Source organism: Lepidochelys olivacea (genome assembly GCF_965140295.1).
Source record: "Lepidochelys olivacea isolate rLepOli2 genome assembly, chromosome: 10".
Classification (NCBI taxonomy): Eukaryota; Metazoa; Chordata; order Testudines; family Cheloniidae; genus Lepidochelys; species Lepidochelys olivacea.
This window is the reverse complement of record NC_140420.1, coordinates 35,310,177-35,338,171: the sequence shown is the minus strand read 5'-3', so window position 1 is coordinate 35,338,171 and position 27,995 is coordinate 35,310,177. Positions and strand designations below refer to the sequence as shown.

Here is a 27,995-nt window from a genome sequence, read left to right as displayed (position 1 = left end):
GTATTCACATTTCTAGTGGCTAAGTCAACCCTAGTGTATTCAGTTGGAACTCAAGATCTAGCTTTTCTAACAGATATATCCGGGAAGCGGGGGGGGGGGGGGGGAAGAGGCCCTTTTCCATTCCTTTTAACCTGGAATAATTCTCCTCCGATTCCTACAAGCAAGGACAGAGGTTTACGAACAAGAACTTTCTCCTGCCTTGAATGCAGTCAAAAGTACACATGGCTAAGGCTGCAAGTCTGTCACGGATTCAGTGATTTCTGGGACCTCTGACTTCTGCAGCCACCAGTGCGACTGACCCCAGGGCTACCCAAGCCAGCCACATTGGCCATTGCTGGGGCAGTCTCGGGCTATTGTCCCCCCCCCCCCCCCCCCAGCCCTACCCTCAGCGATGGTCCCAGGCCACCCTCTGCCCCAGAGCATCAGCAGTTCCCTGGTCCGCCCCCTGCTCCTCCTCCAAAGCATCCCTGGTACCCTCCCTCTAGAACACCCCCAGCACCCCACCTCCAGAGCACCCAAGATTTAGCCGGGGGGTATATAGTACAAGTCATGGACAGGTCACAGGCCATAAATTTTTGTTTACTGCCCTTGACCTGTCCACGACTTTTACCAAAAATACCCATGACTAAATCTTAGCCTTATGCATGGCTTATGCTAATATATAATAATAATATAATATTATAATAGTTTTAGCAGCTTAACTCTTGGGACTTTATTGGCACTTCTCTTCTCTACACAAACCTAGATATCCCCTCTGCTGAAGTGTGGTCATTCACTCCCCAGTGCCAGACACCACATGCAGAACGTCCAACAGATTAGAGACATGATGTACAGTCACTCAGTTTATTCTAAAGCAGTGGTTCCCAAACTTTAACAACCTGTGAACCCCTTTCACTAATATGTCAAACCTCTTGAACCCCCTCCTAAAAATGAATATTTCCAGGGATTTTCTCCTTTACCGGAGTATAAATTATAAAAGCAGTGATCTTGGAAATATAAAATTTATTTTTATATCATGCTTATTACACACTATTTATTATTAATTATTATTCATCATTATAGTATTTTTATTACATTATGAAAACGGCAACACTGTTCCAAGATCTCACTTTCATAGCTTGTATCACCTTTGAATAAGCCTGTTATAAGACAAGGCTCCTGTGTTTCATCACGGAGTATCAGATGTGAAACAGTATGAAGGTATTTAAGAAGCCAACTCAAAGAGTTCCTCCTACATACGCATTCAGGTCTTGAGCCGTCCAGGCACACAACACACGTTACTACAAAGCTTAAACTTGTTTTTCATAATAATTTTAAAAACAATACTAGCTGCCTATTTAATTTTAAAAACAGCAAAAAATATCCACCTCCTTTTCCATTTCTTATAAGGAGCCTTGAAGTTTAATTCTCCTCAGTGTGATAGATATGCTTGCTTTGATCTGCTTAGCTCTTGAAGTCCAGGGGCTCTGGGCTGCTGGTCCCATGCTCCCTAGGGACAACTCTGTCCACCCTTAGGGAACTTTTTCCCAAGAACCCCCTGTAACATTTCGCGAACCCCAGTTTGGGAACCATTGTTCTAGAATCAATTTCACTTACTGATTTGTGGTCTAAAGGCTGGTCACATGTTACAAGAGCATTTCACAGACTACTGTAACATGCGTATGAGACTCATTAAGTGTTTCTTGGTGTTATCTAATGTCCTAGAATGAACTGAGCAGGGCTCTAAGGAAAGATACTTGATACTGAAACAGGAGTTCCTATGAAGGAACACAGCCACACGGTTAGAACTTTTTTTAAAAGTCCAATATTAACAACACAGAGAAAGGTTTTTTAAAACCATGTGTTCCTCACCAAATGCTGTTTGCTTTCTGCATTTCACCCTGCGCTTACAGTGAAAGGAAACAAAGCCCTTTCACTTTTGTTTGTATTAAGGTTCACTAGCTGACTCATGCATTAACAATGTGCTGCAAACACTGCAGGGGAACATTTCTATTCATACAAACAATTTTTCATTGGAATTAAACAGAAATCTTTCCATGACTTTTTAGCACTAGTCTTAGAAAAGATTTTCACAAACATGCTTTTGGTACTTGACAATGTCCCTTTAGATGAAATACCAGTATGTGCAACGATAAGACAAAGCAAGTGAGCTTCAGGCTCTTCTCCCAAACACAAGTTTTCTGCGTTGCACGGAATGTGTTCCATGCCTTCAGATGTGTAGTCAGCTCCATGACATAGCACAGTAGAGTAATGACACATTCTCAGGTGATCCTAGTGAGTTCAGACACCTTTTCTTCCCATCCAGAAAGAGCACTGAACAATACTAATTGTTACACTTCTGAACCCAATAGTTTCATTCTCCAAGATTAGCAGCTTGAGAACCACTCTAACTGATTTTCTCCCACACAGCTACAAGAAAAGGCTATTTCACAGCACTGCCATCTTAATAAAGACCAAGATAGTGACATTGTCACAGACGGAGAAGACAAATTTTCAGTAGGGCTGTCAAGTGATTAAAAGAATTAATCACGATTAATCACATTGTTAAACAATAATGGAATACCATTTATTTAAATATTTTTGGATATTTTCTACATTTTCAAAACATTCTTGATTTCAATTATAACAGAATACAAAGTGTACAGTGCTCACTTTATATTTTTGATTACAAATATTTGCACTAAAAACAAAATAGTATTTCTCAATTCACTTCATACAAGCATTGTAGTGCAATCTCGATCATGAAAGTTGAACGTACAAATGTAAACTTATGTACAAAAAATAACTGCATTGAAAAATAAAACAATGTAAAACTTTAGAGCCTACAAGTCCACTCGGTCCTACTTCAGCCAACCCCTCAGACAAACAAACTTGGTTACAATTCGCAGGAGAGAATGCTGCCTGCCTGTTGTTTACCATGTCACCTGAAAGTGAGAATAGTAGTTCGCATGGCACTGTTTTAGCCAGCATCACAAGATATTTAAATGCTAGATGTGCTAAAGAGTCATACGTCCCTTCATGCTTCAGCCACCTTTCCAGGAAACATGCGTCCATGCTGATGACAGATTCTACTCGATAACAATCCAAAGCAGTGCAGACCAACGTATGTTCATTTTCATTATCTGAGTCCAATACCACCGGCAGAAGGTTGATTTTCTTTTTTGGTGATTTGGGTTCTGTAGTTTTCGCATCGGAGTGTTGTTCTTTTAAGATTTCTGAAAGCATGCTCCACACCTCATCCCTCTCAGATTTTGGAAGGCACTTCAGATTCTTCAACCTTGGGTCAAGTGCTCTAGCTATCTTTAGAAATCTCACTTTGGCACCTTCTTTGCATTTTGTCAAAATCTTCAGTGAAAGTGTTTTTAAAATGAACAACATGTGCTGGGTCATCATTCGAGACTGCTATAACATGTAATATATGGCAGAAGGCAGGTAAAATAGCAAGGGACATACAGTTCTCCCCCAAGGAGTTCAGTCACAAATTTAATTACAGTATTTTTTTAACAAGCGTCATCAGCATGGAAGCATGTCCTCTGGAATGGTGGCCTAAGCATGAAGGGGCATATGAATGTTTAGCATATCTGGCACATAAATACCTTGCAATGCCAGCTACAAAAGTGCCATGCAAATGTCTGTTCTCACTTTCAAGTGACATTGTATATAAGAAGCAAACAGCAGCAACTCTGTAAATGTAAACAAACTTGTCTGTCTTAGTGATTGGCTGAACAAGTAGGAGGACTGAGTGGACCTGTAGGCTCTAAAGTTTTACTTTTTTTTGAGAGAGAGCAGTTATGTAACAAAAAACTCTACATTTGTAAGTTGCACTTTCATGATAAAGAGATTGCACTACAGTACTTGTATGAGGTGAATTAAAAAACTATTTCTTTTACCATTTTTACAGTGCAAATATTTGTAATAAAAATAATATAAAGTGAGCACTGTGCACATTGTATTCTGTGTTGTATTAGAAATAAGTATATTTGAAAATGTAGAAAAACATCCCAAAATATTTAATAAATTTCAACTGGTATTCTATAGTTTAACAGCGTGATAACTCACATGATTAACTTGAAAAGATTAATCGTGAGTAAACTGCGATTGACAACCCTAATTTTCAGTACTTCTTGCTTCTGCCTCCCTGTGGTTTGCAGAGCCCCATCTCCTATGATCTTCATCTATGTACTGCCATGTATTCTAAGTTAACATTCCACCCTCCTGGGAACATCATCTCACCATTTGCCTTATGTGCAGCACCTCCACCTTATGGAAAGGCCAGGATGAATATGCTGAAGGTCACAGCAAAGTGTGCAGCTCTGTCCCAGTTTTCACCTCTGGACTGATCCAAATTTCAAATGCCCCTGTACATTCAGTGAGTGAGGCACAAAAGTGTGCTCTGGCATGCTCTTCAAGATATGGTAGAAAACTTCTCAAAGCCCAGAAGAAAATCTGAAGCTTTCCCCTTTTAAATTTATGGCCTGGATTTTACCAAGTTTTGAATCCAAAAGCACATCCCTGTGCCTCTTCTCCGTAAGCATTGCACAGCAACCTACCAGTGTTTGTACAACAAAATCTTGAGAGCGGATATCATGTCATATGGTGTAAAGCTGCTTCATCTTGGCTTCTCAGCAGAATGACTACTTACTAGTGTAGAGAAGGCATGAGTCGGCAGGAGCTCCATGACTTTTGCCACTACTTCTAGGCTCTGGCGTAAGTACCGCTGCCACTCAGTCTGCTGCTGTGTGGAGAAAGAACACCTCTTATTTCCCTCCAAGTGGAAACAGCTGACCTATATTTAACAAGCTGGTAGGCCGTAAGTACTTGAGAAATGATTAACTTGTACCTACCAGGGTTTGCTTCTGTCTGAACATCTGAGAATTGAAACAATACAGTTTATAGAAGTTTCCTACTTTGTCAGCAATCTGAGCTGGAGTTAAGATTTGCAAGTTTTCATTGACAAATGCTGTTAACTATGCTAAGTAATTGTGCATCCAGGTCATATCACTTTCTGGCCTTCTAGTAATTGGGGTGTCCTTTATTAGTCTGTATGCTCTTATCCTGGAACGCATCAGTGTTTTTCTAGAGCACATTTTCAAACATTGTCTTCCATTTAAACATGCCCTCCCTTGATAAAAAGATCCAATATCAAATAACGACTAAGTGTCTGCATGTGTAATATGACAACAGTATCCCAAATCAAAGAACCAATTTCTGCCTTGGTCTAAAAAAGGGTGTATTTTAAAAACACAGAGGAACTAAACCCAACTCCTACAAACAATGGTTATTGCTGAAGTATACATAAGATCAGTTTCTCTATAGCAAAATAGACTGACTGTACTCTAACAGCCTGGTTTCCCTCTGCGACAAGCCCACAATTTGTTTTACTTTTCACAGCCTGTCAAGGTTCCTCCCCAACTCTGAACGCTAGGGTACAGATGTGGGGACCTGCATGAAAACCTCCTAAGCTTATCTTTACCAGTTTAGGTCAAAACTTCCCCAAGGTACAAAATATTCCACCCTTCGTCCTTGGATTGGCCGCTACCACCACCAAACAAATACTGGTTACTGGGGAAGAGCTGTTTGGAAATGTCTTTCCCCCCAAATACTTCCCAAAACCTTGCACCCCACTTCCTGGACAAGGTTTGGTAAAATGCCTCACCAATTTGCCTAGGTGACTACAGACCCAGACCCTTGGATCTTAAGAACAATGAACAATCCTCCCAACACTTGCACCCCCCCCTTTCCTGGGAAATGTTGGATAAAAAGCCTCACCAATTTGCATAGGTGACCACAGACCCAAACCCTTGGATCTGAGAACAATGAAAAAGCATTCAGTTTTCTTACAAGATGACTTTTAATAGAAATAGGAGTAAATAGAAATAAAGAAATCCCCTCTGTAAAATCAGGATGGTAGATACCTTAGAGGGTAATCAGATTCAAAACATAGAGAATCCCTCTAGGCAAAACCTTAAGTTACAAAAAAGATACACAGACAGAAATATTCTATTCAGCACAATTATTTTCTCAGCCATTTAAAGAAATCATAATCTAACACGTACCTAGCTAGATTACTTACTAAAAGTTCTAAGACTCCATTCCTGGTCTATCCCCAGCAAAAGCAGCATATAGATAGACAGAGACCCTTTGTTTCTCTCCCTCCTTCCAGCTTTTGAAAGTATCTTGTCTCCTCATTGGTCATTTTGGTCAGGTGCCAGCGAGGTTACCTTTAGCTTCTTAACCCTTTACAGGCGAGAGGAGTTTTCCTCTGGCCAGGAGGGATTTTAAAGGGGTTTACCCTTCCCTTTATATTTATGACACAGCCTCTTTACCCAACCCAGCCATATCATTAAGGACCAGCTTACTCATCACTCTAAATCATCATCTAGACTCACTACAGCTACCACGTCACTTCAGAGAAGAAAAACCATATGCAAATGACAGGTTTCAGAGTAACAGCCGTGTTAGTCTGTATTCGCAAAAAGAAAAGGAGTACTTGTGGCACCTTAGAGACTAACCAATTTATTTGAGCATGAGCTTTCGTGAGCTACAGCTTAGTCTCTAAGGTGCCACAAGTACTCCTTTTCATATGCAAATGGAAAGAGTAGAGTTCAAATGGCTCTTAAATTAAAGCTGATTTTTTTCTGTTTCCTTTTATCTGCTGCACTATAATGGAAATTCTCTGCCTCCACTGTAGACTAAAAACAGTCAGGCAGGACAGCAACACAAAGTCCATTAGTGAAAACATTTCATGCTTCTTTCAACCTCAAAACCCACACAGCACTGTTGCTTCATGCACATAACAGCTGCCTAGAACTGAACATACTTCTGCACGTAAAATCTAGGTTCAGAGAGGCTAAGTGGGGAATCATAGCGCTGCTGATCCCTTAATGCTCTTGATTTGGAATGGTTGGGATGCTGACAAGTTGCTTAGACACATGTATTATCCTAGCAGCACTGAAACTGTTGATACAGGTTTCAGAGTAGCAGCCGTGTTAGTCTGTATTCCCAAAAAGAAAAGGAGGACTTGTGGCACCTTAGAGACTAACCAATTTATTTGAGCACGAGTTTTCGTGAGTTACAACTCAGTTCATCGGAGCTGTAGCTCACGAAAGCTTATGCTCAAATAAATTGGTTAGTCTCTAAGGTGCCGCAAGTACTCCTTTTCTTGTTAAGATACAAGAGATGTCAGCAAGAGGTGAAAATTACTAGGGTGAAATAGTGGTCTAGCCTGTATGTTGAAAAAGTGACCAGATCCTGGAAGGTTTCAGAGTAACAGCCGTGTTAGTCTGTATTCGCAAAAAGAAAAGGCGTACTTGTGGCACCTTAGAGACTAACCAATTTATTTGAGCATAAGCTTATGTGAGCTACAGCTCACTTCATCGGATGCATACTGTGGAAAATACAGAAGATGTTTTTATACACACAAATCATGAAAAAACGGGTGTTAATCACTACAAAAGGTTTTCTCTCCCCCCACCCCACTCTCCTGTTGGTAATAGCTTATCTAAAGTGATCACTCTCCTTACAATGTGTATGATAATCAAGGTGGGACATTTCCAGCACAAATCCAGGGTTTAACAAGAATGTCTGAGGAACAGTGACTGATTAAGATGCAGGATTGCAAACCCCAAGCACTTGAAAAATCATGAGTTGGGCTAAAAAAACCCTACAAGATTTTTAAAAAAGTCACCTACTACAGGACAGGCCTAACAAAGAAAATAACAGAACGCCACTAGCCGTCACCTTCAGCCCCCAACTAAAACCCCTCCAACGCATTATCAGGGACCTACAACCTATCCTGAAGGATGACCCAACTCTCTCACAAATCTTGGGAGATAGACCAGTCCTTGCCTACAGAGAGCCCCCCAACCTGAAGCGAATACTCACCAGCAACCACATACCACACAACAGAACCACTAACCCAGGAACCTATTCTTGCAACAAAGCCCGTTGCCAACTGTGCCCACATATCTATTCAGGGGACACCATCACAGGGCCTAATAACATCAGCCACACTATCAGAGGCTCGTTCACCTGCACATCCACCAATGTGATATATGCCATCATGTGCCAGCAATGCCCCTCTGCCATGTACATTGGTCAAACTGGACAGTCTCTACGTGAAAGAATAAATGGACACAAATCAGATGTCAAGAATTATAACGTTCATAAACCAGTCGGAGAACACTTCAATCTCCCTGGTCACGCGATTACAGACATGAAAGTTGCGATATTACAACAGAAAAACTTCAAATCCAGACTCCAGCAAGAGACTGCTGAATTGGAATTCATTTGCAAATTGGATACAATTAACTTACGCTTGAATAGAGACAGGGAGTGGCTAAGTCATTATGCAAGGTAACCTATTTCCCCTTGTTTTCCTAACCCCCCCCCCTTCCTCAGACGTTCTTGTTAAACCCTGGATTTGTGCTGGAAATGGCCCACCTTGATTATCATACACATTGTAAGGAGAGTGATCACTTTACATAAGCTATTACCAGCAGGAGAGTGGGGTGGGGGGAGAGAAAACCTTTTGTAGTGATTAACACCCATTTTTTCATGATTTTGTGTGTATAAAAACATCTTCTGTATTTTCCACAGTATGCATCCGATGAAGTGAGCTGTAGCTCACAAAAGCTTATGCTCAAATAAATTGGTTAGTCGCTAAGGTGCCACACGTAGATCCTGGAAGGAGGTTTCAGAGGTACTCAATACAACCCAGCAGTTTAGCGTCTAGGCATGCAGTTTTCCTACCAAGTCTCAGTTTCTTACATCGTCATCTAGAGTCTCGTCATCCAGTTCCTCCAATTGTGCCTGGTTGTACCTGAATTGTATTCGATTCAAAACCTCTGTGAGCAGTAGAACCAAAGCGTCTTCGTACCTGCCACAAGAAAAAGCACAAGACTGAGGAATGGGAATTCTAGCAGAATACTCTTGCGAACCCTCACCCCCTTCCAGTGAGGAGCAGTGGCAGGTCCTGTATCAGCTTAGGGTAAACTTTTGCATCTCAGGACCTACAATGCTGCCTTACAGACTTGTTTGCTGGGGAGAAACCAGTCAGCCACAGCAGTGTTAAATTGTAAACAGGTTTTCTAAACGGAAATATGTGCCATAGGATGATGCAGAGAAACTGCACTAAGAACCAATAACCCACTCAACTTTGAAAGCTAGACAGGAAACTAACAGCAATAGAGGGAGCTGAAGAGAAAGAAGATCTGTAAGACAGCGAAGCACGACAGGACAGGCTTTAAATGAATGGTCTCCTTTTGAAAGGACTTGCTACTAATTGTGTGGCTCCTGCTTGCTAGTAGCCATTTAACTGTGCCTCTTTCAAGGAGTGGACAGTGCTTTTAAATCATAGAAGATTAGCGCTGGAAGAGACCTCAGGAGGTTATCTAGTCCAACCCCCTGCTCAAAGCAGGACCAACACCAACTAAATCATCCCAGGCAAGGTTTTGTCAAGCCGGGTCTTAAAAACCTCTAACAATGGAGATTCTACCACCTCCCTACGTAGCCCATTCCAGTGCTTCACCACCCTCCTAGTGAAATATTGAATATCCAGCGTAGGTCTAATATCCAACATAGACCTGCAGAGATGGGTTATAACCAATGATCAAGTTCTGCTTCTTGTTACTAAAAAGCCAAGCAGAGATGCCAACCACAGTTATCAAAATCCTATAATACAGATAGGCAACCAATTAAATAAACTTCAAAACTGCAACACCACTTGCTCTGACTACATTATTCTGATTAACCTTTGTCCAAGGGAGAGAACAACTTGTATAAACGGGTGGGGTGAGAAAACCAATCCTCAAGTCTTAGCTATACAGCAAAGGTTCAGATATTTAGAAGGATTGTGGGCCAGGTAGTAACGGTTTAAACTAGAAGGTCAACCCCAGAGTACTTATGTCTTCCAGTGCCTTCACATGGTTTAGGCTAAGATTTTCAAACCCGTAAGTGCCTATCTTTAGGCATCTAAATAAGTGGCCTGATTTTCTTAAGTGCTTAGTGCCTTGTAGCTCCCACTGATGTTGGACTTGTTTTGCTGTTTTGAAGTTGACCAGTTATTGTCCAAGAAGAAAGTCATGATAATTCTTTCACCCCTACTATAGCACTACTGCCAGCAACAGATTTGATTTACTCTCAAGGTATTTGCAATGTAGCATACAAAAGTCAAAAGAGTTTTTTCCCCACACAATCAACCATGAGTAATGCCAAATTGCAAAATCAACACAGAACAGCCCCGGGCTTGAACACAGCCAGCAGCCACCAGCAGTGACACAGGACTGTCAAGTTGCTCTGGAGACCCAACGTTTCCTACCATCCTTTTAGAAAACAACTGCTTTGAAGAATGTCTCAGGTCATGTCTTTCTCCATGAAAGAGCAGACTGGAAAGCTAGGAATTTCTCTATACTAGTAACAAGAAGAATCAGAGCATAGTGCAATGTAAGGGACAGTCCAGCCAACTGTGCCCCTAACGGAGCAGCCAGATGTTTTCACTGAAGGATTACTATACTACTCGCGTGTTACTGAAAAAAATGATGTAAAGTTGGATTTGGTAATTTGTATGTTATGCTACTGGATAAAATGTAAAATTCATAAACCACAGGGAACAGGAAGTTTCACATGCTGTTCCTGTGGTGTAACCACACCTACATCATCAAATTAAGACACAAACACTTCTACAACAGTCTGCCTATTTGATAGAGCCATAGAAGCTTTAGCTAAAAACAGGCGCCTTTGCAGAAAGAGCAATACAAGTTTAGGCAGCTCATAGCATTTCTGATCATCAAAGAAAGATACTCTATCTCCAACAAAAAAAGCTAATATTGTTCTGATTTTTTCCTATATCACAAAAAATGAATAGATATAACTAGGCAAGGCATGTGCCCATGATCACTGTGGGAAAAGAGGGAGAAGAGTGAAAATTCGGCATAATTGTGTGCAGCTTGGTGAACAGTTTATTGAGACTGGACTAGCAAGCTCTCACATCTGAACGCATCTGAAAAATCCAATAAAGCAACTCCCAGGGCTGAACAGACACGGGCTGGTTGGGTTAGCTAGCTTTGCACTTGTTCCTGTCTGAATGTCAGAATGTCTTTTTTGGCAACACATCAGTTATTTATATTTAGCATGCTCACTGGGAAAAGACTGTTACCTATCTTTTTGTAACGGTTGTTCTTCGAGATGTGTTATTCACATCCATTCCAATTAGGTGTGCATGCATCGCATGCATGGATGTCGGAAACTTTTTCCCTTAGCAGCTCCGATCGGGACGGCAGGGGAGTCCCTAGAGTGGCACCCTCATGGCGGTGTATATATTACCCTGCCGGCCTGACCCCGCTTCAGTTCCTTCTTGCCGTTGACTCCGACGGAGAGGAAGGGGGGGGTGGGTATTATAATGGACATGAACACCACATCTCGAAGAACAACAGTCACAAAAATGTAGGTAACTGTCTTTTCTTCTTCTTCGAGTGATTGTTCACGTCCATTCCAATTAGGTGACTTCCAAGCTTACCATTGGAGGAGGGTAGTAGTCATGGAACGATTGACTGAAGAACAGCTCTGCCGACTGCCGCATCATCTCTGGCCTGTTGGTTAACAGCATAGTGGGCTGTAAACATGTGCACTGAAGACCAGGTGGCTGCTTTAGAAATCTCATGGATAGGGACCTGAGCCAGAAAGGCTGTCGAAAATGCTTGTGCTCTGGTTGAATGGGCTGTAATTGCTGAGGCTGGGACCTTGGCCAACTCATAGCACATGCAAATGCAGTCTGCGATCCAGGACGATATGCACTGCACAGAGACAGGAAGACCCTTTATTTTGTCAGCTATGGCAATGAACAATTGGGTCGACTTGCAGAAAGGTTTTGTTCGCTCTATGTAGAACACCAGGGCCCTCTGGATATCCAGTGTGTGTAGGCTGTGGTGTCTCGGACTCTTGTGGGGTTTTGGAAAGGACACCAGTAAGCAAATGTCCTGACCCATGTGGAATTGGGAGACCACCTTGGGGAGAAATTTAGGATGTGGTCTAAGCTGCACATTGTCCCCATGAAACACTGTGTAAGGCGGTTCAGTGGTGAGGGCTCTCAGCTCGGACACCCTCCTTGCCAATGTAATGGAACATTAATGGCCATCAGGAACACCACCTTCCAAGAAAGGTAGAGGAGGGAGCAAGTGACCAGGGGCTCAAATGGTGGGCTCATGAGTTTGGAGAGGACAAAGTTTAGTTTCCAGGTTGGGATAGGTGGGCAAGAAATACGGGAACAACCTCTCCAGACCTTTGAGGAATCGCCCCACCATGGGATTAAAAAATACCGAGCACCCAGACTCCCCTGGTTGGAAAGCTGAAATGGCTGCCAGGTGTACTCTGATGGAGGAAGGGGATAGACCCGGATGCTTAAGGTATAGGAGATATTCTAGAATAACTGGGATGGTAGCCTGGAGTGGCTGAAGATGCTTGGGTTCATACCAACAGGAAAACCTTTTCCATTTCGCGAGGTAGGTAGCCCTAGTGGAAGGTTTCCTACTGCCGAGGAGAACCTGTCCCACCGACAGAGCACTGGCTCTCCATGGAATTTAGCAGCAGAGCTTTCACGCCATGAGATGCAGAGATTGCAGGTTCGGGTGAAGGAGGCGCCCATGGTCCTGCGTGATCAGATCTCAGTGGAGGGGCAGGGCAATCGGGGTGTCTACGGACAGCTCTAATAGGGTTGTATACCAATGCTGTTGGGGCCAAGACTGATTACCGTCGCCCTGTCTCTGCGAATTTTGAGGAGGACCCGGTGGACAAGCAGGATAGGAGGGAAGGCATACCCCGCCCCATGGTATTAACCCCACTTCTGGGAGACTGACTGTCTGATGTCCGACTCGTGCATGTGGTAAGACCTGCTGAGGCAATCCGCAAGCTCGTTCTGCACTCCTGGAAGGTAGGATACTTCGAGCTGAATGGATCGGGCTATACAGAAGTCCCAGAAAAGAAGAGCCTCGCGGCAAAGAGATGAGGAGCGGGCTCCGTCTTGTTTGTTTATATAGAACATGGCAGTGGTGTTGTCTGTCAGGACTGTCATGCTGTGACCTTGTAATGTGGCGTGAAAGGTTTGGCAGGCTAGACTAACCTGAGCTCCTTCAGGTTGATATGGAGAGGTATCTCGACCCTCGACCACAAGCCTGGTGTCCTCAGGTCCTCTGTGTGTGCGCCCCAGCCCAGATCTGATGCGTCTGTTACGAACTTCAGAGAAGGTTGGGGCTTGGCGAAGGGTATCCCTGCACAGACCACTGGTTGATCCAGCCACCAGCGCAAGGATTGTAGCACTTGTGCCAGGATAGTCACCACAAGGTCCAGGGGGTCTCTGTACGGATGGTAAGACAGTGCGAGCCACGCTTGCAAGGGTCTGAGTGACAGTTGGGCATGCTTGACCACATATGTGCATGCTGCCATATGTCCTATTAGCTATAGGCAACACCTGACTATGGTAGTGGGATACCGAAGCACTGAATTTACAATCTGCTCTATGGCTTGGCATCTGGGCCCTGGAAGGCTCGCTTTTGCCTGTACCGAGTCCAGGACTACCCCTATAAACTCTAACCTTTGGGTGGGTATGAGAGAAGATTTGGGCACATTGAGGAGGAGCCCCAGTCTGCGAAATGTGTCCATGACCATCGTCACGTGGGGCTGGACCTCATCCCTGGAACGACCTGTGAGAAGCCAGTCGTCAGGGTACGGGTACACTCGAACCTGCCTTTTCCGCAGGAAGGCTGCCACCACCGACATGCATTTCGTGATGACTCGGGGGGCTGTGTGTCGAACAGGAGAACTGTGAACTGGTAGCGATGTTGGTTTATGACAAACCAGAGGAAGCGTCGGTGTGCTGGATGAATAGCGATATGAAAGTATGCGTCCTTCATGTCAAGGGCAGCGTACCAATCCCCCGGATCCAAAGAGGAAATAACAGTGCTCAGGGAGACCATGCGGAACTGGAGCTTGACCGTAAATTTGTTGTGTCCGCGAAGGTCTAAAATGGGTCGAAGACCCCCCCCTTTGCCTTGGGGATTAGAAAGTAACGGGAGTAAAACTCTTTTCCCCTTAGCTCCTGCGGAACCTCCTCCTCAGCACCTATCTTGAGGAGCGAACAAACCTCCTGAAGAAGGAGTTGCTCGTGAGAGGGGTCCCTAAAGAGGGACAGGGAAGTTGGGTGGGAGGCAGGGGAGGAGGAAAACTGGAGAGAGTATCCCACCTGTACTGTGTGTTAAGACCCATTGGTCCGATGTTATATGGGACCACGCGTGGTAGAAGTGGGATAATCAGTTTAAAACCATGGGGATGGATCTGGGAACTGGGTTGGTACACTGTCCTCAGGCGTGCCTTCAAAACCCTTGCTTGTTTCTGGGTTGGGGCTTATTCTGGTCCTGGTTAGGTGTGTTGTTCTGTCTGTGCCTGTTATTTCTGCCCCGCCTGCGATACGGCTCCTGCCTGGGTCCGGGTTGATATTGCCTCAGCCTCCGCAGCAGAGGCCTGAAGGGCATTTCTCTGGGTTGCCGGCACATGCATTCCTAGTGACTTCAGGGTGGCCCTAGAATCCTTAAGGCCACGCAGCCTGAAGTCAGTCTGCTCCGAAAAAAGGCCCGAACCCTCAAAAAGGTGGTCTTGGAGGTTATTTTGGACCTCTGGAGGGAGGCCCAATGCCTGGAGCCACGCTGTGCATCGCATGACTATCCCCAAGGCAATGGTTCTGGCTCTAGAGTCTGCTGAATCGAGGGAGGCTTGTAAGGAAGTCTTAGCCATAGCCTTCCCTTCCTCCATTAAAGTTGCAAACTCAGAGTGAGAGTCCTGGGGCAGGCGATCCTTAAACTTGGACACTGCCCTCCAAGACAGGTTTCAGAGTAGCAGCCGTATTAGTCTGTATTCGCAAAAAGAAAAGGAGTACAAGTGGCACCTTAGAGACTAACCAATTTATTTGAGCATAAGCTTTCGTGAGCTCATCCGATGAAGTGAGCTGTAGCTCACGAAAGCTTATGCTCAAATAAATTGGTTAGTCTCTAAGGTGCCCCTAGTACTCCTTTTCTTTTTGCCCTCCAAGAGTTGAAGTTGTGTCTATTAAGGATAACCTGCTGGTTGGCTATACGTAGCTAGAGGCCCCCGGAGGAGCAGACCTTTCTACCAAAGAGGTCCAAACGCTTAGCTTCCTTGGCCTTTGAGGCAGAGGCTTGTTGGCCATGTCGTTCCCTTTCGTTGACTGCTGAAATGACTCGGGAACAGGGAGTCGGATGGCAGAACAGGAACTTGTAGCCCTTGGAAGGGGCAAAGTATTTTCTTTCTACCCCCCCTGGCTGTCAGCGTGATGAAGGCCAGGGTCTGCCATACAGTGTGGCAATTCGACTGTACAGTCTTTATGAGAGGGAGCGCGACACTGGAGGGACCATCGGGAGCCAGGATGTCCACCATTGGATCCTCCTGCTCGACTGTTTCTTCCGCCTGAATGCCCATATTGAGGGCGATGTTGCTGAGCAGCTCTTGGTGAACCCTGTGGTCTACTGGTGACGGTCCTGAGACTGACGTGAGGTGCTGTTGGTTGTCCTCATCTAGACCTTTCTGCATGTCCCCATAGACCTGGGTCACTTCAGGGCCCTGGAGGGCTGACACCTCTCCAGGTGTTGCAGAGCTTGGCGCTGCCTCGGGTATTGGGCCTGGGGGCACTGGCTGCTCTTGTGGGTCCAGGGGTGGCCCAGAGAAAGTGGCCTCCCTTGTCCTTGATTGGTGCCTGTGTGGTGACCTGGAATGGCGTCACAGATTGTCCAGACCTAGAGGCTCTGGAGGAGATGCACTATTGCTGGTGGTAGGCCCATGGGGTCCAGAAGGGCCACTGACCTGGAGGGGGCCATTGTGGCTGCCAGGCTGGTTGGGATTCTCTGCTAGCTATTGCTCTATGTCTACTATAGCTAGAGAGAACGGAATTGGCCTCGGATCCAGAGGATGCTGACTGAGAGGACCATGGCAGTGCTGAATGTTGAGTGGTCGCAGGGTGCCGGGGAGCAGTGCCTGGCTGACCGGGACCGCAAACGGTACCGGGAATCTCGGGATCGGTGTCTCACACTCTGTGCCATCGGTGCTGTACTCCGGTGCAGGGTGACCAATGGTGTCGGGGACCGGCGTGCAGTCGCCACTGGCTGGTTCGCTCCAATGCCGTAACCTTATGCTTGGTTGTAGGTGCCAGGGAATAATAGGACACCAAACTCAACCGGGAGCAGTGCCATGAGCAGCGCCGAGAAGGTAACCTCAAGTGGCGCACCATTGCCAACTTCCCTCTGGACGGCACGCTTCTAGGTGGTGCCGAAGGCTTCTCCCTGCATGGGAGGGGGCTTGGCGCCGACAACTCAGTGAGGTCTTTTGCTACCTCAAAAGTGTCAGGTGGGGAGGGGTGTTCGAGGATCTCCTCCAGCCCGATGTCGGCACGGAATCCACAGGGTACCAGACTCAATGGGGCTTGTGGCACCAGAGTCGACGGTGCCAGTTCTTGGCTCGGGTCCGCAATGTGTCTTTGCATGCCGGGAGTATCTTTGAGAGGCTTAGTCGCTCTATGGGGAGAGCGCCCTCTTTCCCCTTGCTTGTGCCGCTTAGTCAGTGCCAGAGAAGTGGATCAATGCTGAAGTTGGTCATCCCGTCTCGGTGCCGATGATTTGCGGTGCCAGTTCACACACGGACACCGGGGCACCTCGTACCGAGGAAGCCAGTGCGTCAGAGGCTGGTGGTTGTAACACGGACTCCATGAGCAACTGCTTAAGGCGAAAGTCTCCTCCTTTCTTGGTGTGCGGCTTAAAGGCCTTGCAGATCTTGCAGTGCTCTGCCTGATGAGACTCTCCGAGACACCGGAGACAGGAGTTGTGGGGGTCGCTGTTGGGCATAGACTTGCGGCATGTGGCGCAAGCTTTGAAACCCTGGGCTTGCGGCATGCCCTGCAGCCCAAGGTTGGTGCTGGAACTAGCTTCCAGACACCTGAAACAATGGATTTCTAGCTAACTGATAACTATCTACGAAAAGCTAAGGGATAACCCGCAAGTGAGAGAGAGAAACATTCCAGCACCGCCACAGACAGTAAGAAGGAACTGAAGGGGGGTCGGGCTGGCAGGGTAATATATACACTGCCATGAGGGCGCCACTCTAGGGGGCTCCCCTGCCATCCCGAAGGGAGCTGCTAAGGAACAAAGTTTCCAACATCCATGCATGCGGCGCGCGCACACCTAATTGGAATGGACATGAACAATCACTTGAAGAAAGGAAGGTTCTTCTTGTAGTTAGCACAGACCATAACATGTAGTGGAGAGTTTTAAATCTGCCTACTTTGAATACAGGTCTCCCTCGTCCCCATGCTAAGCAGTTTTAAGACACGAGCGGAGATATTTGCTCAGAGCTGCCAAGATAGCGAGAGCAAAGGGATCTATGAAACAGGGGCTGAACTCTCCGCTTTAAGCATAAGCAGACAAAGACAACAAACTGCTAACTTTATCTTACCTGATGCATTGTGTTATAGGTTCAATTCCCTTACACCCATGGTGCTATTAAGGCATTTCTCTTAATAGAGAAACATTCACCAGGTAACTTTGTTTTTAAAATCCATAAACCATAAAACTTGCTGATTCATTAATGGTAACATTCTTTAGCTATATTCTTGGTCTAGTATATGGGTTACAGCTAGGCATATGACGGAGCTTCTTTTTGACTTTTTGTCAGAAAATGTTATAATCACAGATCGTCATCAACAAAATTTTGTTTTTTTCTGGTTTCTACGGTTATGCATATGTATATTAAGTCATTCAACAAACATACCATGTATTTTTAACCTTATTTTAGCCTGATCTAAAAACAGTCTTCAAAATCATGTTTTTAATAGCCACTTTATTATAGGCTCACTTAAATATATTAAGTCAAGAATCCCACTAAAAGAAATAATTTGGACACCAAACATCTGTCAACTGTTTGATAGTGAATGATGTTCACTGCCTCATACTTCAGCAGCAACAAAATACAGTGGTGGTAACATTCTCACCACAAAGCATTTTAGACAATGGAAATTCAGTGTTTTCTGTACTTCCACCCAACTTTCCCTTGAATGAAAATACAACTGAGAAACAGTGCCCCACAGGGTCAGATGTTCGGAGTTCCATTGCCTGAACATTTTGACCACATAAAGGCTTTGAGTTAGGATCACCTTTGAAGAGCATGGCACTTAAAGCTGTAAGTGACTGGGCAACAAAACGGCAGATGAAATTCAATGTTGATAAATGCAAAGTAATGCACACCGGAAAACATAATCCCAACTATACACTGGGTCTAAATTAGCTGTGACCACTCATGAAAGATCTTGGAGTCATTGTGGATAATTTTCTGAAAACATCCACTCCATGTGCAGCAGCCGTCAAAGAAGTGAACAGAATGTTGGGAATCATTAGGAAAGAGATAGGTAATAGACCGAAAATATCACATTGCCTCTATATAAATCCATGGCACGCCCACATCTTGAATACGGTGTGCAGATCTGGTTACCCCGTCTCAAAAAAAGGTATATTGGAGTCGGAAAAGGTACAGAAAAGGGCAACAAAAATGATTAGGGGTATGGAACAGCTTTCCTATGATGAGAGATTAATAAAACTGGGACTTTTCATCTTGCAAGAGAGACAAATGATGGGGGAAATATGATAGCGGTCTATAAAATCATGACTGGTGTGGAGAAATTAAATAAGGAAGCAGTATTTACTCCTTCTCATAACACAAGATCAGCAAGGATGCAAAACCATGCGCTGAAGCCTTTGTTTGCCAGAAGCTGGGAATGGGCGACAAGGGATGGATCACTTGACGATCACCTGTTCTGTTCCTTCCCTCTGAAGCACCCAGCATTAGCCACTATCGGAAGACAGGATACTGGGCTAGATGGACCATTGGTCTGACCCAGTATGGCCGTTCTTATGTTCAGTCATGTGCTGCATCCAGTGTGAGTTGTTTTTAATCTATCTTTTAATTGTCTTCACTGCCGTAATATCCAAACACCTCAATCTTCAGAATATTTACCCTCAACACCCCATGAGGCAGGAAGTGCTATTATCCCCATTTTACTGATGCGGAAACTAAGGCACAGAGGGACAAAGTGACTTGCTCAGGGTCACATAGGGAGTCTGTGGTACATCAGGGACTTGGCCCCAAAGCTCTCCAAGTCCTAGTCAGTACCCTAACCAGCGGACCATCTTTCTTCCCTATAGTCATATTATATAAAGCAAAAATACAGTTTATATACAAAATGCAGCTTGATTAAACAGCTTTATTATTTTTGTGCAAAAATTAATGTTTCTCCTCAAGTGCGATACTGCAAAATGATACCGGTGTGCAATATTTCTAAACTTCAGAATTCATATTGCATTCTTAGTAGTCAAACTGATGAATATTAAAGTCCCAACAAAAGTCAGGAATTATGTCTAACATGTCATTGTTAGATACCTAACCAACACAGCAAGATGTCATCCACGTATCAACACATACAATTCAGACAACCCAGTATTCTATAATGCAATGTTGCCAGGCTAGGGTACAGTTTTATTCTCCAAAGTATCAGTTCTTGCCTCTTTACTTTAGTGTCAGGTCTTGAACTGCACAAACATGTAAAACCTCTCACCCCCAACTACATTTTGTTACGATGGTCTCTGCAGATAAAATAATTAGGAAATGCAAGACAGACTCACGCTTACTGTGATGACTCAGGCATAAAACAGCAGGCAAGCGTGAGCTCCACACAGACAAAGCTATTTTTATGCAGTATCTCTGAAGCTCTTTTGTGTTAACAGCTGCTGGCATTGCTTACCTGTTGAGTACTGCTTCTTTGTCTGCTAGACGACTTTTAATTTTACTAGTAAGATAGTCCAAAAAGAGCGTCCAAATGTCTAAGCAAGAAAAGTAACCTTCATGGGTAGGCTGAAATACACAAAACCCCATGTTAAACATCGTGAACTGCAGTAAAATATAGGCCATGTGTAGCCAGAATTTGAGTTAGTGTGTACTTTCAAGAATAGAAGGACACTTCCATTAAGTGATGCAGATTTGCTTTAGTGAGGAATTTTCCGTGTCACTTGTAAAAACCCTGCTTGTCTGAATTGTAAAAAGGGGAGTGAGGTCTGAGCTTAGGACTGGGAGCCAAGACCTCCCAGGCTCTCGTCCCACTTCTGACCAACTCCCCCTGTAGCTTTGAACTATGCAAGTATCTTTCCTGTCACAGTTCCTGCCCCAGTCAAAACATATGAATAATTATAAGTGCAAATAAGGTTGTAACTTTAATTGAATGGTGTGAAAGCAGTTAATCTTGTAGCAGGTTTAAGGTGACGCTCACTCTAGGTCATGGTATGTCGGGGAAAAAAAAAAAAAAAGAGATAAAAATCATCCCACATGAAGCCTCAGAGAAGCTGTAAAAGCAACAGTTTCAGAAGTGACAAAAAAGCCAGCCCCCAGCAGAGATGTATGGGGGTTATACAGAGACTTTTCAAAAAAGTTTCTTCAAACCCAATTAAACCAGCAGCAAAGATAAAAGCCAGCCAAGTCATTCTTGTAAGATAACTAGATCTGACCGTTTTTCAACTATTTGGGGCCAGGAGCAAGATTTCCTGCATGTTATGCTATTAGAAAGTAAATGAAGGCTTCCAAGAAGTCCCAAAGTGTTAAGCCAGTAGAAATCTGCATGATAACATGTTCAATTGCTAAAAAGACATGAAACTGAAGTTTTAGTGGGCTGCCTTTAAGCTATCAGACCTATTGGGAAATAAGCTATCCTTTACTCGTATCCTGCATGGTTAGGACATACAAAGAAGGATGGAATAAGATAAAAGCAGTGTCAGTGCTGTACCTGATGAAAGGTATATTTGAACAAGAGAGCCAAAAATTCAACCACTGGGAACTGAGAGTATGATTCGATCCTCCTTAGGTGGACGCTCACAAAGAGACGCAGAAAATCTGTAAACTTCTCAATGTAGCTAAAGGAAAAAGGAGAGAAAACAACTGATGAAACATGAAGGAAGCCATGGGGGGAAAATAATTTCATTGAAATAGTGAAAAATTCACTCAAAACCTTTTCATTAAAAAAAACCAACTACATTTAATAGCCAGTAGTACAATTAAAATATAAAGCCCTGCAACAATTACCTACAGGATGGGCAACCCTTCATTCCATTAACACCTGAAACACAGCAGAAAAGACAGTCTAGTCAAAAGCAACTTTAGTGTTCAGATAAAACAATATGAATTAAATAAGGCCTTCAGATAAGCAATCCCCTTAGTGCTACATATATCTAGCAGCAAGACCCATCGTAGCTGAATGGATATGGATGGGATTAGTCAACAGAATGTAACACTCAGGAGATACTGTTGAATGGGATACACGCAGACATTGGGAATTGATTTTCTGGTATTAAAAACACACCAACGCAACACCCATGTCACAGAGATAAATAGGAAGTACACCAGGGACTGGGCGAATATAACCTAGTAATTCCTGCATCCAGTCCAAGAGCTTGTGATTGAACTAGAGCATCTCTTTTAGGAAGATTTAAACACTCCTTGTCAGTTTTTTCCCCAGATCTAGGATTAGTCAGTTCCACAATTAACACTGTGTCTTTCTGACGCTACAGTATATGAAGTGAAGGGCCCACAATGGAACCTACCACCAAAATTTAGACACACTCCCATGGCAGTGTAAGTAGTTAAGGCTTCAAGAAAGCATTGCTAAAAAAACAATTATAAAGGCCACTGCAGTGTGGGCTGTTACTGTGGAGTGAACATGCACTGTGCAATATGGAGCTTTACCAGAGTTTAGGATATCATTTTAATTACGTATTGACTGCAAGAAAACAACTCTCTGTATGCCATCACTGCACAGGATGCTTTGTGGAACATTCTAATACCAAGAATCCCATTGAGGTAGTTACATAACTGCACTGCTTAAAAGTTGATCTCTCCCACCCATGTGACAGTTTAGAGTTCTTAAATATCAAAAAGTATTTCAAGAAATTTTTAAAAAAAGAAACATCACACAGCTGAAGACACCAAAATAATTTTAGTGGCAAAATTTTAAGACATTCAGGAACGACAGCCCCTTATTACAGCTGCGCTGATGGGAAACACTGTATCTGTTTGGCATACCTCACTGTGAGAAAAAATTGTTCCTTTTAGTTGAACAAAGCTAGCTCCAAACTAGAGAGTCATTACTGAACAGGAACAGCAAGTTGCATTATTCCCTGACCGGTCACTATGAAACTGTGCACCCACACAATTGCTGGAATGCATGAGGTAGTAAGACTATATTTATAGTTCATTTGGCACCAGTCTCCTTGGCAAGAGGGACTCTCACTAAGCATGTACTGGTCATTGGCCAAATACTTCAAAACCAAAGCGACCTAGTGGGAAACAGTTATCCTGAGCTCAGTGCTTTCTTTAAGCCAAGATCTACTGAAAGTTTTATATGGATGTAGGCCTCTAGGAGCCACTAAGCCAGTCGTCAGCTTAGAATTATCATTTATACTTAGTTACTACACTTCGGATTTCATTAAAGGTACTGGAAACTTGAAATTAAATGCCACACAAATAGGATATTGCAAAATGTGGTTAAAGTTAACATTTTCTGTACTGGTTTACAAGTTCAAGAAGGCTCAAAACTGCGCTAACTCCATGATAAATAAAGTAACTAGTAACCAACCATCACCCCATGTCACTCCTGTTCCAGATAAGAGTGAACTTTTAAGGAAATCAAGGTTTTAAAGGTGGAAGATACGGTATTGCTATGTAGTTTCACACTATTTTGCAACAATGTCAGCTTTGTTTAGCAGCATGCCAAGTTAAAAATGGCAAGTGAGAAGACAACTTGACTTGAGTCAATTCCAAGTCTTCAAGTCTTGCAAATCAAGCTAACCTTAAAACAAAGAAAGGAAAACCATTTGACAGCCTGCAGCATCTTTAATCCACAGGAGGGAGAGATTGTAGGACAACCTGTCCAGAGAATGTTTTACTCATGAAAAAGCTAGAGAAGTCTATAAAGTTAAGCCAAAATATCTAGGTTACATCCCTGATTCAAATCATATTAAGCACTAACAAAAAGGGAGATTCACTTATGGACCTCAAGATCTTTGAACATGACCACCATCAAAAGCACTCATTTTGTGTTCAACATGTAAAAATTAAACGGGGCTCTAGAAGAACTTCCATATCCTGTGGAGAAAAATCCCTGTGCACTGAAGTCTGTTACACTGCTAGGGAAAGAACTCTTTCCCACTGCAGTATTACTAACTTGGCTTAACTTTCCTGAAAACATCTGTTCTCTATCCATATGCCCAAATGAACATGTAATTAGAGATTTCAATTCCCTACCCAACACCTGATTTTAGGAAGCCAAGTAATGTCGAAGCTAACGGGATAGTCAAGAAAATGGATAATTAGAATTCACTGTTACTCTAGATTTAAATTCCAAAAATATATACATTTTTATAAAATATATATATATATATATATATATATATATATATATATACAAAAATATATCTAAAGAAGCCAGCTGAAAAAGATCTAAGGCAATTTGAGAGAGAGAGAGAGAGAGAGAGAGAGAGAGATGCACTGCATCTGTATTATATATTGACCTGTTTTTGCTAAACCAAGACTTACACCTGTGTTGAAGTTACAAAGTGCCTCTGTTGTGCACACCCATTAACCTTTTGATTGAAACTTGGGTGTCATGTCTGGGAAGAAGATCAAAGGTTTAGTAGAAGTTTGGTAGTGCAGTGCCATGCTCATCTACTTCTATCACCATGCATCCACAGCAACAGGCTACAATTGTGAATCTGGATACATTTGCGTAATTACAACATCAGAAAAGGTATCCTGCCAACATTAGCATCAGGAGACAGCCCAGCTCCCATAATTAAAACCTACAGCACTGCTGTAACAGAAGCTAACATCCATAATTGTCTGCTATGCCACACAAATGACTATTTCAAACCATGGAAAGTTCAACCACACAACATGACTTTCCCTCCTGTCAAAACAAGTGGAAGTATCTCTTCATGAAAGATGTCAAATATTCGTAACTGAATTAGGCAACAAGTTTCTTCATATCCCTCTGGAAGTGAAAAAAGGAATTAGAAGCCTCCCAGATGCTTCCGCTTATCCAGCCTTTACACGGATATAAGTTATAATTAACAAATGCATGAAGGCACCTTCAATTTTGGGACTACTTTCATAAGACTGGTTAATTAGCGTATTAAAACCCCAAGCAACCTCAAGTTTCCAAAATCCTGTAAAGCTTTATTTTTTTATTTTTTTTTAAAAACAGATATGCTTCTCAAGTCCCAATATAAGGTATGAAACTGGCCAGGTTTCATTCTCTTCAAAGCCATGGAGTGACCTGGAGCATGCCGCCCACTCCTTTTAAACATGACTTTAAAACAGACAGATGGCAGATATCAACTGAAAAGGGAATACTTCAATTCCTTTACCTCACTGTGCCTCTTCTGTTGCTCTGCTACAACTGAATGAAGGGCAGGTTCAGCTCTTGTGCCACCTCACACCTGCAGTCAAACAGTAACGAATCGGGGAGTGGGGAGGAAGAGGATAGGAAAGAATACAAACCTACACTACCAGTCACTTTGCAAAATCAACCCTCCTGCCACCAACTTACCTAAACACACCTACCTTCCTGCTCTCCTTCAGCAGCACAGAGCTCTGTAAAAAAGGTGATTAAAACACACCATGCATGACAGCAAGTCAGTATAGACAGTCTTTTAGTAAGCAAAAGATCCTACCACAGCTACTTAGCTGGTTGATTTGTTTTACCTTTCATCCAGTTCCTCTAGCCGGCTCTTCACCGTGTGGGCATTGTTCTCCTTGGTAATCTTCTGCAGGAGGTAGAATGTCTGCTGGAACATCCGCAGCAAATACTCCTCAAACTCCATAGGCACGCAATTCTTTGACATAAGTTCATTGATGCAAGACATAGCCAGGATCCCAAGCCTACCACGCTCTTGACCCAAGACAGAGTTCTGGCTGCTGCCATTGACAGAAGACATCTTCCTGGCTCGGGTGTCGCAGCCAAAGCGGGCAAAGTGGAATATGGTGGTGAGGAGTGAAGGAGTGATGCTGGCAGACAGAGGGATCCAGCTGAAGAGGTGGGCCAGGCACTCCAATGCTAGTGAACAAATATATTCACTCTCTGTATCAAGAATAGGGATTGGCTGATTCAATAATTTGGCCGCACTGGGACTCTGCAACAGGCTACTTAACAGGTCACCACCTAGGAAATAAAGCATATGCACTCCTAAATACAGTATGCATACCAAACAGAGGGGAACTGGATGTGCAGAGTTAAATCCTGGCCATAAATCAAAAGCAATATTTTTTTTTTGCATTTAACTGCTGCTCTTTATGCATCTAACAAGTTAAATATCTAAAGACAAGCATTCAATGCAACATGCCATTAATAGCGATAGGATTCTACAAAGCATACCAGGCAATCCCGTCTCACCTCAGCTACCTCCTTTGTGTTCTAAAGTTTCAGACTGACCAAACCTTTCAGTCTGGCTAAGACACTCCGCAGCAGGCGGCACTGCAGTTGAGAGGAGGTATATAAAATAACTGAATGAAAGCTAGAATTCAGCTCTGTACTGCAGCATGTTACATTGCCAGCTTTACTGGTGTGGCACACACAAGCACTGCTTTAATTAAAGCTCTGGTAGCATTTTCATTATAAACCTATTTTAGGGTTTAGGAGCCAGCTATAAAATTTACTTGCATAATGAAATCATTGGCAAAGTTATGTTTTCCATGCATGTAAAATAAAGTTTGTGGATTCTGTCTGTAATACAATGCTTACTTACAAAAAATAATATTTACAAGGTATTCATTTCTAATGTGGACTAGATCATATTTAACAAGTATCTCAAAATATGTAGAACTTCATAAGCACTTGACATATCACAGTGCAAATTTTTATTCACATTTTACCTTTTTTAGCCTCTTATTAAAAATGAAGTAATCGGAGACATTGGTAGCATGAGAGACTACAATCCAGTTTCCATCTTGTTTCAGTAGATTACTTTTAAAGTGCTTAATGAAGTTTTGATGGGATTTACAACCTGTGATTGATCTTCTACCCTAACACAAGTGACACCATTTTTTAGCAAGGTGGCTGCTATCACCACTAGCTTCAGAACTGCCCTTTACACTTGCTTACACACATTTTCCAGTTTATTCTGACAAGTGCTTCTCAGCACTGTGAATGACGCATGCTGTTGGGCTGAGTAACTGGATGCTTCTGTCCTTTAGATCTTAACTTCCAGATTCTCACAGCCTCACACTATTTACATCTACGTTAACATTGCAAATGAAGCGTGACCTGGTTCAGCTCCCCTGCCTCCTTCTCCCCTCCCGCAAATGCACCAAAGAATCTAAATCAAACTAGGGTTTTACCTTCTTGTGCAACACCACCAGCAAGACATTGCGCAAATTAGATTCGGTCCTCTGGGACATAAGCAGACCCACTGTCATGAAATTATGCTCTCAGTCACAACTATGCAACCTCATAGCTTTTAAGGGAGTCTGTCAGCTACAACTGAGAACTAATAAACAAGTTATGATTCTATGGAACAATTATATTGATGCACAAGGAGAAAGAGGTTCAAAGTCACTCTCCCCTAGCTATGTTAAATTCTGCATGGTTAGTAGAACTGAGGCAGTTCATTTTAGTTTTTTTTAGTTATTCACTTTGTTCATTACATATGGCTGAATATATCCAGGAAACAGATTTGACTATAGTAGTACCGTTTTCACATAGTCACTTTCAAGTAAAGCAACACTTTAAGAGAGGCCGGCTGAGAACTTAAACCATTCAACAACATGCTGCTGATTCAAAGACCCCAGTATTTCCCACCAGAGGGCCTAAGGTTGCAGAAGTTTCCTAGCTTGAGTGTTAGGCCTTGTCCACACTGCCACTTATAACGCTGAAGCTTTCTTCACTCAGGGGGGTGAAAAAACACATCCCTGAGCAATGCAAGTTTCAGTGGTGTAAAGTGGCAGTGTAGATGGTGCCGCGCTCCCAGCGCTGATAGCTATTCCCCTCGCAGAAGTGGTTTTATTACAGTGCTGGGAGAGCTCTCCCCCAGCACTGGAGCTGCGACTACACAGCGCTTTAACGGGCTGCGCTTTACCAGCAGCTGTGTAGACACACCCTAAGTATGGAAAATGTGAAGCTACTACAGTACATAAATGCCACTTAAACAGATTTAAGGGCTCTTAACTCTCTCTCTCTCTGCTTTTCCTAGAAAAACATGGAAACACTGCAGACTTAAGTTCTAAAAAAGAGTTCTGGCTGTAAATACAGCTTTTACATATTTATAGAGCTTAAATACAGGATCCCAGCCCTTATCGTGCCTGTTTGAAAGTTTCATACCTAAGTATATAGTTAATTACATTCAAACTTATAAAAAAAGAGGAAAGTGCCAAGGGCCATCTATGCTAATAGAAAATCAAAGTTAAAGGCTCTGTATGTCTCATTAGTAAAACACAGATGCTTTATTATATGAACTGGAATCACATGTGACCTGACAAGCTTAAGTACTTGATCTCATAGTTTTAGAGATTCAAAGATTCAGGCCAAAAGGGACCAGTAAATTATCCAATCTTGACCTCCTATGAAGCACAGGCCACAGAACTTCACCCAGTTGTCCCTGTATTGAGCCCAATAACTTGCATCTGACTAAAGCATATCTTCCAGAAAGGCATCCAGCCTTATTTGTAGACAAGAGACAGAATCCACCACTCCCCCTTGGTAGTTTGTTCTAATGGTTAATACCCTGTAGAGTTAAAACTTGTGCTGTATTTCTAATTCAAGATTAGATGTTTTTCTAAAAGGTCTGCTGTAGGAATTATTCTGGGACATTCTCTGGCCTGCATTATACAGTAGGTCAGACTAGATAATGACAATGGTC

At 43.2% G+C, this 27,995-nt stretch overlaps 1 protein-coding gene across 3 annotated transcripts in view; it reads right to left on the bottom strand.

Annotated features, from left to right (window-relative positions):
• XPO6 (exportin 6) overlaps positions 1–27,995 on the bottom strand; it is a 113,372-nt gene that overhangs the window by 34,258 nt on the left and 51,119 nt on the right. For 2 of the 3 annotated variants that reach the window (XM_084641315.1, XM_084641313.1), the window contains exons 7-11: positions 24,847–25,303; positions 20,876–21,002; positions 19,844–19,953; positions 8,770–8,878; positions 4,643–4,735 (exon numbers count right to left, since the gene is read on the bottom strand). In XM_084641315.1, the coding sequence (XP_084497441.1) occupies positions 4,643–4,735; positions 8,770–8,878; positions 19,844–19,953; positions 20,876–21,002; positions 24,847–25,303 (896 nt within the window). The remainder of the gene's footprint in view (positions 1–4,642; positions 4,736–8,769; positions 8,879–19,843; positions 19,954–20,875; positions 21,003–24,846; positions 25,304–27,995) is intronic. The other variant, XM_084641314.1, reaches the window with a different exon arrangement.